Source organism: Coloeus monedula (genome assembly GCF_965178545.1).
Source record: "Coloeus monedula genome assembly, chromosome: 5".
Taxonomy (NCBI): Eukaryota; Metazoa; Chordata; class Aves; order Passeriformes; family Corvidae; genus Coloeus; species Coloeus monedula.
In genome coordinates this window covers 47,514,488-47,528,352 of record NC_138785.1, presented here as the reverse complement: position 1 = coordinate 47,528,352, position 13,865 = coordinate 47,514,488, and the positions used below count along the sequence as shown (strand labels likewise).

General features: G+C 45.4%; 1 protein-coding gene across 1 annotated transcript in view; it reads right to left on the bottom strand.

The window, feature by feature from the left end:
• The window catches only part of KDR (kinase insert domain receptor), a 30,611-nt gene extending 22,078 nt beyond the window's left edge, over positions 1-8,533 (bottom strand). Inside the window, exons 1-10 of the mRNA XM_082282383.1 lie at positions 8,406-8,533; positions 7,076-7,166; positions 6,392-6,588; positions 5,105-5,229; positions 4,636-4,804; positions 3,275-3,414; positions 2,911-3,079; positions 1,387-1,498; positions 1,131-1,294; positions 165-321 (exon numbers count right to left, since the gene is read on the bottom strand). Coding sequence (XP_082138509.1) covers positions 165-321; positions 1,131-1,294; positions 1,387-1,498; positions 2,911-3,079; positions 3,275-3,414; positions 4,636-4,804; positions 5,105-5,229; positions 6,392-6,588; positions 7,076-7,166; positions 8,406-8,457 — 1,376 coding nt within the window. The 5' untranslated portion in view covers positions 8,458-8,533. The remainder of the gene's footprint in view (positions 1-164; positions 322-1,130; positions 1,295-1,386; positions 1,499-2,910; positions 3,080-3,274; positions 3,415-4,635; positions 4,805-5,104; positions 5,230-6,391; positions 6,589-7,075; positions 7,167-8,405) is intronic.
• Positions 8,534-13,865: the final 5,332 nt, after the last annotated feature.

The following is a 13,865-nucleotide window of genomic DNA, read 5'->3' as shown; positions in this document are numbered from 1 at the left end:
GCAGCAATCTGCAAATTAAGTACAACAATCTTTTCTTCACTGGCCATTGGGTTTGCACTCAGTAATGAGCCTGGATGAGGGAGGCACCAAACAAACCCCAACCCAACACAAACATCCCTTAAGATCTACATAAGCTGAGAAGATAGCAAGGACGTGGCACTCACTGGGGGCTGAAAGTGCACTCCTCCTCCAGCTGCCAGTGCCAGAGCACAGTGGTGGGTGGTGGGACAGCGTAGACGGTGCAGGTGAGCACTTGTGCCGAGCCGTACTTGTAGGAGTCCACGGGGGCCATCAGCGCATTCTCACCGATCTGGGGGGGCACTGCAGGAGAGAGCAGCAGGTCACACCTCCTGCTGAAGGCTCCCCAGCATGCATGCCATTAGACCCAGGGTGACCAATTCACACCATGCCCCCGAGTGCAACACAGAGCGTCTCCAAGGACATGTGGGGAAGCAGTGAACCTGCCCAACACTTTGAGGATCGGGATACTTAGGGTCTCCTACAAAATCACTCTTCAATCCTCCATGGTTTCAAATGCAGCTCCTGGACTCTCACCACCATTCCCAGCCATTAAATGCACATTATTCCCCACGCCTGATCCCACTGCACGTAGCTTCACTGACCTTTTCAAGACCTGCTGTCTTCAAAGCACAGGCTGTTTCCTGGGGAGCAGAAAGGAGGAGGTAGGGGAGGAGGAGGAGGAGGGTTGTAGAGGGCAGGGCAGAAGAGGAGGGATAGCCTGTGTGGGGCAGGAAGGATGGGTGAGGCGGGACAGGACCAGGATGGAGCGGGGTGGAGGAGGACTCCAGCAGCACAGCCAGCAAGAAGGGCAGGAAAAGAGCAGGACACAGAGGCAAAGAATAATATACAGCAAAAAACCCAAACCTAAACAAAAAAACCCACCCCACACATAGTATCATCACAACACCAACACCCAGAGTCTGCAGCCTCTTGACTGACACATCCTAGAGACAGGAGAGACAGGTCACCTCTGCCCTCCCAGGGCTGAGATTCAAGGGCTGTTCTTCCTCAGTACTTAAATCTTCATAGCTATGGGATGAATTAAGCCTAAGAATGGTAATATACCACATCCACACATGAAAGAAAAGCACCTCTGATACCCCACTTACCATTCACGAGCAGGGTAAATGTATGTCTTTTCTGCATCTTGTTAATGGGATTTGTAAGGACAACTGTGTAATTCCCTGCGTCCTTTTCAGTTGCTTCAGTGATCACTAATGCATAGCCAAGTTTAACTGTATGATTCGCATTGATGGCTTTTCCATTTTTATACCTGAAGAAAATACAGAGCACATTGAATATTTAATTATTTTCTTTAACTAAGAAAATCTCACTTTTTCAAACACATTATATCCCAGTTCTTACCATTTAGCCTCTGGTGGAGGATATCCTTTAAACTTGACAGGAATTTTGACTGTGTCACCTAGCCTTGTCTCAACGACATTGTCCATTTTCTCCAGATGAATAAAAGGACTTTCTGGGGAAAAAAAAAAAGGAATTAAACTAAATGGTCCTTCCTCGTGGACCAAAACAAAAGTGCTTTCCATTTGGGTTAGCACCTAAGAAGATGACAAATAGAAGTTAGTGATAGGGCTATGGGTCATTGGTAAAGTACAACTGGCTCCCAACTGGACTCTGCAGAGATGCCATCATGAAAACCTAGTCCTTTCCTTCACACAGAGGAACAGACCAGTTCCCTCACCGAGGAGCTCTGGAGAGCAGAGACAAGACTCAGCTCTCAGGAAAGTGTGCCAACTGTCACACCTGTATACACATACACATATATACATATCATAAAACTCTCTCAGTATACTCATTCCAGGAAATTAGACTATTCAAAACTACAGTGTGATAAAGTTAGATACTCTCAGACTATTCTCAAGTATGTATTTGAGCCACTGCGGTCACAGAGTACTTTGAAATTATTTACATTACTTGTTATAAGTTATAAACTTGCATTCAGACATAAGACAGTGATTAGCCTTTTGACTGAATTAGACTTTTGACTAAGATTTAGAATGGTTTAGACTTAGTATCTGGTATATTCAGTATAACACATGATCTCATTTTGGCTCCTGAAGAGCAGAACAGAAAGAACCCAGCAGAAAATTCAGTATATCTTGAAACAAAGAACTTTCAAACTTATTGTGGGCATAGTGATTCTTTTTAAAAGTTCCATTAATATTCTGGCTCCTGAAATCAGACCTCAGGAAAACCAGTCTCCTTCAAAATATAAATCTCTTTGTCTGACTTGGTGATTAAAAATGAGCCATTCTCATGCTGGTAATTTTTTTCTATAAGTAAGTTAGTGGAGCTGGGGCTGTGCCCAAGAGGGGGTTGAGAAAAGGGTGTAGGATGTGGCCTCATACTTATCTATTCACTTAGCCAAAGCTGTTTCCCTTGCATCATTTCCGTATGACCAAAACTCCATTTGATTCATCTATTCATAACGCAAAAGCTGAAAGTTTTATTTTCTTAGCTTCATTCATGCTGACCCAGACTCTTGTGTCACAGAGCCACCAAAATCTAGCCTTAGTTCACCAAGAGTGAGAACAGGCAGCCCTTATACAAAGCCACCTACCCAAACTGAGTTTTACAGGACCTTAAGGAAGTCAATGCAGAAGAGGATGGAGGCTTACATCAGTTTATTCTACTGCCCACTTTCTGGTGGGATTCTACAGCTTACAGTAACATACAGCATCCTTTAAAATCTTATTATTAACTAAGGTTGTGGTAAAAAAATAATCCCATACTAGTTGCAAGAGAAATACTGTAGCTGCAGTTTGGTTCATTTCTGTCATTTGATTCATCATCAAGATGCCTTCTGCATCCCAGTAATTAATCCCAAATCTGAAACAACCAACAAAACTGAAGTGGACGATGTCATACCATGGATAACAAAGTAACTGCTGTTTTTCATGTTCATACGGCCACTGGATGCTGCACAAGTATATCGACCCTTGTCACTTAAGGACACACTGTCAATGGTAAGGGTGCTTACAAACTTCTTTATTTCTCCTGCAGTGGTTTTTACATCCCTAATAGTGGCACGTTTTTCCTGTAATAGACAAAAGACAGAGATGTTTGGAAATGTCATTGTTATTCCTTCTGTCACCTTTTGCACACTTGTATATGCCAGAAATTTCGTTGTATATTATCATCTTCTTTCTCAATGTTTTGAAGGGGGAAGTGACATTATACCTAGATCAAATTGCATTGTGATGAAGGCACCTGTAAGTTAGTACAACCTTACCTTGATGGAAGGGTAGTCCCATTTAAAATCGATTCCCACATTCAGCTCTGTCCTTACAGTGCAATTGAGAACAAGTTTTTCTCCTACTGCCAGCTCTACTTCATCATGCGGGTTCATTGTCAGGTCATAAATTCGGTACCCTAGAGGAAGAAAAAAGCACGCATAAAACACGGGGGTAAGAAGAGTTTTCTTTATGGCACTCAGCACCAAATTTCCCAGGTGAATGCACCAAAACTCTACTGAAACCCCAGCTACAAAAAAGCCCCTTGATACCCCAGTGCAGCACAATAATGGGTGTACAAAGGAGCCTGGAGAGAAGTGATGTGCCTGCCCCGAGCACTTCCCAGCTGAGCCCTGTGTCAGACAGTGACACGGCAGAATATGTGCACTTGATCAGAGCCCCTCCAGTGGGGGGAGCAAGCAAGAGACAGTGACTCACACAGTTCCTCTGCCTTAGACACCTTCTTCTTATCCTTATGAGACCTAAAACTAAAGGAGATATATACCCATTCCCAGCAGTAAGCAAGAACTTTACAGAGAATAACAGTGCAGCATTAGCAAAATTATCCAAAGTTTACTTTGTGCAGTAAAAAAACTCAAAACAGAGTATTCTGAATGCAGAAATTCTACAGATATTCTGAAATTCCTCCAAATCAGAGGGAGGACTTGTGAATTTGGTGGAGAAGTAAAAGCCTTCTGCACAGAGTAAAGAGGGGAGGGCTGCTATGCCTTCCTGACAAGCCAGGAGAGACTGCCTTGGTGCCATTTGGATACTTTAAATGGTCACTGTGTCCTCAGCTGAAGGAGAAATAGCTGCTGAGTTTCAGCTGAGACTTAAGCCTCCACAGAATTATCACATTATTGCTGGGGTTGTATGAACAACTGATAAAATATACCAGGAAAGCATAAAACCCTGTGATAGTCAAGATACAGGTCTTTAGAGAGACAAGATAACCCAGCTTGTTGTGCAGCCTTCAGATCCACCCTTCCCTTGGTACCCCTTCAGAGCAATTTCTTTTCATCTGCTGCTGATGGATGCTTGCCTCTCACTTCCTTCAACTATGACTTGCATTGTGGATAAGTGATTTTAGGAAAAAGGTCTGCATTGTCAGAAAAAAAAAATTAAAATCCCTGGCATCTATGTAAAACACTAAAAATAGAAGCACTTATCCCAACGACCAATCAGAAAGAACACAATACATTGCATTTAAAAGAAAACTGATATAAATCTCAACATCCATTTTGCATTAGCTGCATTGTCAGTATTGAATAACCTAGTGTCCAACCAAATGTAATTGGTTCAGTATGCTGTAGAAAGCAAAAGAACATTGGTTATAGAGAAATAAAAAACTTTGGCTTACCTACAACTGCAACTATGTATATCACAGACTGGTAGCTTTCATCATCTATTTTAGCTTCACAGAAGACCATGCCCGCATAGTTGATTAAGTGACTGGGTATAGTGAAGCCTTTTTTATTATTCCACGAAATGGATTTACCATCAGGAACAAATATCTTTTCTGGATATTTCTGTTTGAAATATTGATAAAATACATAGTCAAAAATCAAACAACCCTGAATTGTCACCTCCAGCATTGTCCACAACTGCAGGGCCCCCATTTTAACGTCCTAGCTCAGGGAATTAGTACACACTTTGAGAGTGCAGTGCCACAGACGAGTACAGGTACAGCACTCACCTTGTAATCACAGACTGTAAAACTCACAAGGATGGAAATAAGTTTTTAAGAAATATATTTATACTTCAAGCAACATATTTATGCCACAGTGATTTCAACTAACTCTTGAAAAAATAACAGGCTTTTTCCTTACCGCATGTAGAGATACATTGAGATTTGATACGGTTCCAAGGCACGGCACTACCACAGTTTTATTCTTAGTGATGTATACAACGCCAAGCTGATCACTAACTGAAGTCACAAATGGTGATCTGTAATCTAGAATAATATTCAATAGATAAATGGGTATTATTTGTCACATGATTATGGAGAAAACTTTTCCAGTTTTCTTCTTTCCCTATTATTTCACAAATCAGTTTTATTATTTTCTATGTCATAAAGCACTGAGAAAATGAGACTAAATAGGGGAGGTACATGTTTTTATAGATACCCCACCCCCCAGATTTAGAGTATCATTATTCTCAAAACAGTTATCAGCAGCAGAGTGCACTTTGGAGAATGGCTTCCCGCCACAGCAGTCCTTTTGCCAACAAAAAACTGATTTACCCTAGTGTGACTTTCCTTGCATAAGTATTACAGGAAATATCAGTTAAAAGTTGTGACATGTGACACTGGCTCCCTTGATGGCAGCATCCTTTTCAAAGTCAGACCAAAAACCAAAAAAAATAGGTCCATGACATTATAAAACAAGCTAACTCATGTACATGATTACATCTCATTTCTCCAAGTGGTAACTATAAGTTAACGATAAAAAGGAAACAGGATGCACATGGGAACGAGGGTGAAGCCAGCAGTGCAAAAAGGCAGATGCCACAATGAATGCACTTACTGAAGCTGAGCGTGTAACTGGAGGCTCTGCAGCGTCTGCGACACTCAGCTGCGCTGCTCCCAGCACAACTGACAGCCCGAGTCTGAAAACTGAGCCCTAACAGCCTACACAGATTTTACCACCACGGTCAGCAAATGTAGGGAAGTTTATGGTTTGGGTGGTTTCTCTGGGTTTTTTTAATGGTATCAGTACAAATTATACATGGGATTTGATCTGTAATTTTTAACAAATATACAGTCTCTGTAATCCTCTCTCGTATGAAACTCCTGCTGAGGTCAGTAATAGCTCTGCATTCATGAGGACAGGCTCAGAGCTCAGCAGAGATATGTATGCTGAATTCTGGGTGGAGGTCAGCAGACCACGTACTGCATATGGCCAATAAGTTCAGAATTATAGGTACGAAAGCTTTTGTGTTGATGGCAACTGGCATACCTGAATTTAATTACTCAACATGAAAACAAGAAAAAATTTTCATAGGATCAAAAATTCTAGGATTAATAAATTTTAGTATCAAAACTGTTTTGAGACACTTGATACCCTTTTTTTCTCTTGATGCTAAGGAAAGAGACACCTGAGAGTGTAGGCACTTACCTTGAACATAAACATAAATGGTTGTAGCTGCCTGGTTGTCCCTGTAAAGGCACTTGTAGTCCCCCGTGTCATTGCCGATGACTTTGCTCAGAGTAAGTGTCTTGCAGTAGGGGCCATCACTGCAGTCTGTCACCGAGATACGCTTCTCAGCACTGCTCTGCTTGCTTGGCCACGACCACTCCAGTGGTCTCTGACCGCTGGGAAAGCAAATGTTAGAGGAGCATACACTTGTGATATGTGCCAGCACTGATGCCCTGGTGGTGAACCCCAGCCCCTCTGTGGCTATGGAGAGGGGTGGGCTTCACCCCGTCACACAGAAAGAGCGTCAAACCACGTAGACAAATTCACATACACACCCTATTGTTAACAGCTACAAAGAAGCTACTTGAGGTTTACATTCTGCTGAATCTAAGTGACAAAGCACCCAAAAGAGAGTGCTGAGATTATGGCTCACCAGCAGGATCCACAAGGACCCAGCTGATTCTTCCTCCTCCCAGCCACCTTACACTCCCCAGCTCTCTCTTGCTGTAACCCTCCCACATAATTTCTAAAACTTGTCAGGGGAAAGTGAGGCAGAAGGCACAAAGGGAGTGGGGAGAAAACAGGAGTAATGACAGGAGGAAGATCACATCTCACTACATAAATTACCAATCATCAAAATCATGCTAACAGATTTGATCTTACCTGCAAGTAATATTTAGTGTGTTGTTTGCCGTTATTGTGAGGACATCTTTTTGGATGCTAAGGGTTGGCTGATCCAGAGAAATAAATAAACCTGCGAAAACATGTATGAAACCCCTCAAATCAACCCACTAAACAAAGTAAATGCTACTCAATCAGAAAAGTATTATATACAGGGATATGCAGCATGTTTTAAATGGACACTTTCACATCACCTACTTAGCAGCGAAGGGTAAATAATGATTTTTCACGCATCCCAAAAAGTTCAAAAACTCTGTCATAACAGGAAGCAAAGGCAGATGGTCAGGAGCTAGCTGCAGAGCATTACAATTCAGCCAGCCAGGGTGGAGTTCCTGTTTTCTTGTGTTGCCAACTTCAAGGTCTAACAAGAGGATGTGGGACATTGAAACGAAGTGAACCTTCATTTGATGATCTCACTCCTTGGGGATTACCAACTTTTCTTATAATAAATAGAATATACTTCTTTGAGACTACTGGTCAATGAATTATGCGAAGAAACTATTTAACAGTTCATCACAAATTTGAGATCCCATGAATTTATTTTATCCCTTGATTTGCTAAGGTTATCTCTCTCCTCCTAAGCAGTTAGGCAAAACTCTATTACTACTGAACTCTTGGCACAACGGCTTGTATTGCACGCACCCGGAGCCACTGACGCTTGTGAGGGCTGTGATCTGGGTGGCAGTGCTTGCTCTGAGGCACAAGCCCAGCTTGTGCAACATTGGGGGGTACCACAGGGAGAGATTTTCAGTCCGCCCTAGCTGCTGCCATCACCTTCAGGAATCCCGCCTCACCGGGCCGAGCCGCAGCTCCGACCGTGACAGCTCGGCCGGCTTCCACGGGCAACAAGAAAGCGTGGCCAGACCGGGACATTCCCTATTTCGCCAGCATTTCCCCGTGCTTTAATCACTCGCATTCCGAGCAGGTCCTTCGCTGATGACAGGTTTCCCGCGTTTGGCTCCAGGGACATTTTGCTCTCGGAAACGACAGCTGATGCTGGAGCCAAGCGAGCAGGACACTATGCCAAGGCAGGGAGCCCTCTCCGAGGGGCCAGCACCAGCCGGCCGGACAGGAGAGGCCAAGAGGACAGGACAGGAGGGGTCAGCAAGCCCGCGTCCCGTCCCACCCGGCGGCTCGCACTGTCTCATCCGCTCAAGCAGCCCCGACAAACCCATAGAAAAGCCGCACCCGCGCCCTTCGCGGCGCCCGGGCATCCCCGCGCCCCCGCTCCTCGGGGTCCCGCGGGGCTGCCGGACCCCGCGGCTCCCCGACACCCCGGACCAGGGGCACGCGGGGCTCCCCGAGGGCTTACCGGGAGCCAGGCACAGCAGGACCGCCAGCAGCCGCGCCGCGCCGAGCTCCATCCCGCGGCCGCCGGGGCTGCGGGGCGCCAAGCGAGCCCTCTGCCCGACGGCAGCCGCGCCGCGTCCGCCGAGCCGAGCCGAGCCGAGCCGAGCCGAGCCGAGCCGAGCCGAGCCGAGCCGAGCCGAGCCGCTCCGCACGCCCCGCAGCGCCCGGCGGGATGCGGGACCCCGGCGAGCGGCACCGCCCCCCTTGTGCCCGGGGAGGGGCCCGGGGCCGAGCCCCCGCCCACCCCGGCACAGCCCCGCCCCCCGGCCCGGCCCCGGGCTCCCCCGGCGCATCCCAGCGGGATGCTCCGCTTCGGACGAGCACCGGGCGCTCTCCCTCCTCCCTGCTCGGCGGCAGGAGGACCTCAGCAGTAAAATTCAGCGTCTTCTGGCTCTTCATCGTGCTTTTTGGGGGTTTCTTAAAATCCCCTCAACAGGAAAGACCCCAAAGGCCAGCCATATGAGGTACTGCCATGTGAGACACAGCCACGTCCCTGCTGGCAGCGGCTGTACCCCCGGGTTGAAGTGTCTGGCAGCATCAGTGCTGAGTTCACGCCGTGGAGTCCCCTAGCCGGGTAGCACGTACCCAACAGCCCTGGCTGGCCACATCACCGCTTGTGGGATCCAACAATGCCTGCCAGAGCCACCCTTCCCACCCATCAGCATCCGCATCCTGCGCTCTGTGGGATGCTCCCCGTAGCACTAGCCATTGCCTTCTCACACCAAACGCTGGAATTTTTTTACAAAAATGAACCCCCCAACCGGAACTATACCTTTTAATCAAAACTATTAACTAGTTAAAGAGAAGTTTGTGAGGTAGTCCTTTGGGAAAAATAAACACATGGTTAATTAATGTGTTATCCATGCGCTTAATATAAAGTCTCTTGGGGAGATAGATAGATAGATAGATAGATAGACAGATAGATAGATAGATCAGCAATGAGAGGTGTGTAGATGAAAATGTAGATAATCAGGTACATAGAAAAACACAGCTGTGTATGTAACTATGCATGCATATATGTATATGCACCTCTACAGGCTACCTTTTCCTCTTTCCCTTCAAGTCTGCGTGGAAGCTTGTCCACAAGTGACTAAGTTAATGAAGCAGTAATTTTATTTTGCATGCGATGCAATTCCAGCTGTTTTACTGTACTGGGGAAAGAGTGTAATTTCCTTTGAAATTACACCCATGTTGCTCACAGAAAGATACAGGGAATGGGAGAAGCCAAAGTTTTCCTAGAGATCAAATAAAATCCATGAAAAGTCAAATAAGACTCATGTGATTCAAGTGGCAGCAAGTCAGCACCATGCAAATAAAAACTGTACTTGCTATTCATATGAGCTCTTAAACCAGAATATTGGCAGCCCTCTTTAATATCCCCCCCTCCTCCATCATACTGCATGTCAGGTCACTGGTATTGCTGAGTGATTTGGGGAACTCAGGCAGTGAGTTCAACTACTGACCTTGCTGATACTAGGCTGCATTTAAGGTTTCTGTGCTAGTGACTGATACTTAGAGAAAACCAAACATACCTACTGCTAAAAAAGCCAGTTTGGTAACTTGGTTTGTGGTGATGCTGTTTTTGTTGGGTTTGACTATGAAGAGAAAAAAAATTGGTAAGGGTTGGATGACCTGCAAGAAGTGTTTGCCTCAAAAGCAGTTTAAGTAGTCAACGAAGAAAATGAAATTGTCAGCGTAAGTTAAAAACTATTTACGTGAAATTGTTACACAGTAAACAATTCAGAACACAGTAGAATCACTGGTAGCTCACTTTAATGCTTTCTGTGTTCCTATATGAGCTTCCAAAATGCAGCTGTAGAGAATATGCTCCTATTTTGATTTTAACAAGTAACTTTTCTAGAATTCAGTCAGATGATGTGCAGCTACAGCTTACTGCAATACCACTTGGGCTCTGTTTTCATGCAGAGTCATTGCTATTAAATGAGAGGTTTGGAGGGGGGTGGCTGCTTTCATTGTTGAAAATTATTGTGGTGCCTGAGCTTTATGGAAACAAATAACCACTGTTTGCCCTAAGCATATCTAAGCCAAGGTAGATGAATGCTAGCCCTCTACAGGCCCTTTGGCATTTGCCATGTCCCCTGCCTCCTTCTCCCCTGCAGCATCCTGAGGAAGGAAAGAAAAGAGAGGGGCTGACCCTTCAAACACACAAACCTGGTGAGTGCACACATTGAACTGAGCAGCTGGCAGCAAGGAGCTTGCACGTTGTGACTGTAGTGCATCCACAGGGAACTGCACATTTCAAAAGCACAAAGTGTTTTTATCTCCCTGAGTGATCCCAATGAGATCTCAATTTTTATACTGTGCTTCCTAAATGGGACACAATCCTTCAGCACTTTGCCTGTCTGTCAATATAATCTTGGTAACTAGAATAATGCTTCAGGAACTGCTGCTTCACTGTATGAATTGCCATCCCTGTAGTACCAGGGATATTTGTGGTACCAATGAGAACAAGAAAGCAACTTCTTTGAATGGGGCCCTAACCCTGTAAACATTTGAGCACAAAAATAACTTTACTCTGAAGAGTCATTCAACAGATGCAGGACTTTTCATCTAATTCAAATTACTTATATGGTGTTGGTGAGACTAATCCTCTAGGAAGATCAAATAAAAACTGGAGCCAAGTATCATTGAAAATGGTAGATGTTAGGGGAAAGTGAGAACTGGAAAATGTGTGAGGTGACTTTACCAATACATGATGTATGATGTCATATGTATTTTGCGAAACTGATTTTTCTATTTTGAGCTTCAGTGGGTCTTTTGCAAGAGGATTTTCACTGGAAGATGCCATGGGGAACCTCTGAGAGAAGAATCAACCAGAGCAGAGAGGAAAGACAGTCACCTAAAATCCAAGTGGAAGATTCATGTAAATATATTGCTACTGTGATAGCTATGGGACACAGATGTCTGGTTAAAAAACCAAAACCCCAGCGCTTTAAGGGATGGCAGCTTTCTCATCCAGCCTTTTAGGCTGTGATCTCTGCACAGCCTTTGTGTCATCCTCCAGACTTGTAGATTATCTAGCATAGCCCAGATTGCACCAGAGACTATCCATGCTGAACCACAGGGAGCTAGTGAGAGAAGCCAAACATATTAACGTAGTTCAGTGAGTACAGGATGGGATCTCCTCCCTATCCAGAGACACTGTGAATCTGGAAAACTTCCTGGGATCTAAATCCAGCCTGCAATGGCTTCTAAAGATACTCTACCCTCTGTCTCAGCATTCTCACCTGCCTTGAATAACAGGAAAATCCATTGAGACTTTTTAAATCTGTCTTAATTCAAAAAAGTGCCTCTGCCTTGGCCAGACAATAACAGCAAAGAAACGTGGGGCTAGAAGGAGCTCCATGAAACTTCAGCCATCCTGCCACACTGAGCAGATCTCAGCTCAGCATGAGACCAGACCTGGAGATTTGTGGGAGAACTGGTAGCTGACAGACAGAATGCAGTCAAACCCTGTGCATCACTCTGTGCTTCATCAGATTGACTGCCAGTTCACACAGCATCTCCCAGAGCCCCTCGGAGAGCAGCTTCCATCCTGAAATCAGCGTGTTCCCAGTCCCTGCGCTTATCTTCCTCCTTCCCTGCAGCCTCTTTCTGCTGCAGCCTGCACGCAGGGAAAGCTCCGTGTCCACGAACGGTCCCTGGGAATGATCTGTGCAGTGGGAGGGGGCACCAAGCCTTGCCTTGGCCAAACGGGGCCGGCGAGCCTTTGTGCATCTGCTCCTCTGATCGCCAAAGCTCATTTAAAACAAGACACAAAGAAGCAGCAGAGGAACCGGACAAGCCCCCTCCCCTTTCCTCCCCGACCTGTCGCACTCCCCCAGGCTCTCTGGCTCTGTCAGGGCTTCCCGGGCAGCCCTCCCCGGCTAGAGGACAGAGCAGCAGCAGCCAAGCGGCCCTTTGTTTGCTTAATTATTCAACTAACAACCTGGGGGGAGATAAGGGCTGGCCCTGGCACCACCGATTATGTTCTTTCCTGCTCCTGTAACTCAAAAAGTTTGCAAGCGGTCAGCATCCCGTGCAGAATACATCTGGAATGAGGCAGCCGGCAGCTGTACTGCCTCTCGGTCACAACCTCTGTGCCACAGCCACGGCTGCAAGCACCTCAGCATCTAGTGCAGGAGTGGGTGCTCCCTTCAGCTCTGTCTACATTGCAGACTGCACCACTGCAGCAGCCTGCAGCCTTGGCCCTAGTGTGGCTTTCTTCAGGCCTGCATCCACGGCACACCGACAAACTTTGATGAGGCAGACATGGAAGTACATTTGAGATGCCACTTCAAGAAAATGAGATGGCATTCATGTAAATGACAGGCAAAATCAGAAATACATTTACTACAACATGTACTTCGTGTGTAGACCACACAAAACATGTTGGTTTGCAAGGGGCATTGCAAAGGACAAAATCTAACCTTCCAGCTAGAAATGAAATAATAACTGTCTCAGGTGAGAACAGATGTGGAAGTAGGAATGAGACAGTATAAACCCACTAATTTTCAGACAGTTGCCTAAAGGTAGAGGTTTGAATACTTCTATTTTCAGAGTATGCCAAAAATGTTGACACCTTTGCTGAAATCTAGGGATATGTGCTTTGTATTTGGCTTTGTCCATCTATAAACAGGAGGTGTGTGTTCAGTGTGCATGGACATCCCCAAAGCGGCTTTATTCTAGCTTTGCTGGGTGCTGCAGGTAACAAAACTGGAGGAGCAGGTTCATTGCTGTCAAGCCCCAGACTAGTCTAAAGTGCCTTGGATATGTCTCTCCACTCCTAGGCATGTAATTATGGTTGGAGGCATGTGGAATTTTAGGGACACACCTTTGAAAAACTGAATTTATTTCATTGTTTATTTGCTTGTCCCCATAGTGTCCTAAAACTCTGCATAACTACTCATGCCAGGATAACAGGATCCTACACATCCCTCATTGAAGGAGTTCCATTTTTTACCCTATCAAGTTGCTTTTTGCCACCAAACTCTTTGTGGGGCAAGGGCTTTGTGGAGAAGGGACAAATGCCTTTGTTGTTTTTGTGGCTGAAGTCTATGGAAATTTCTCTGCTGCTTGCAGCAGGAAGCAGCTCTGAAGCATCACTTTCTGAGCAGGAAGCAGAGGGTGCCTGGGGCCCCTGGTCAGTTTGGCTAATGGATGGGCAACTGGTGACAGGGACAAGCTACAGATTCTTACACAGAAGTGGCACGTAATATTTTTTTCTTGTTTCTTTTCCTTCTTTTTTTCCCCTTGATTTTTCTTTTTCCTTTTTTGGGCTCAAAGTTAAAAGTCTCTAAAAAAAGTCTCAAAGCCTAAGTTGACAAAACTGCCAGAGAAGAACAAAAACCTTTTTTTCCATTAGTTGCCAGGTGCAGCATGCTTTCACTGCATCCTCTCCTGTGAAGAGATTTGCATTCAC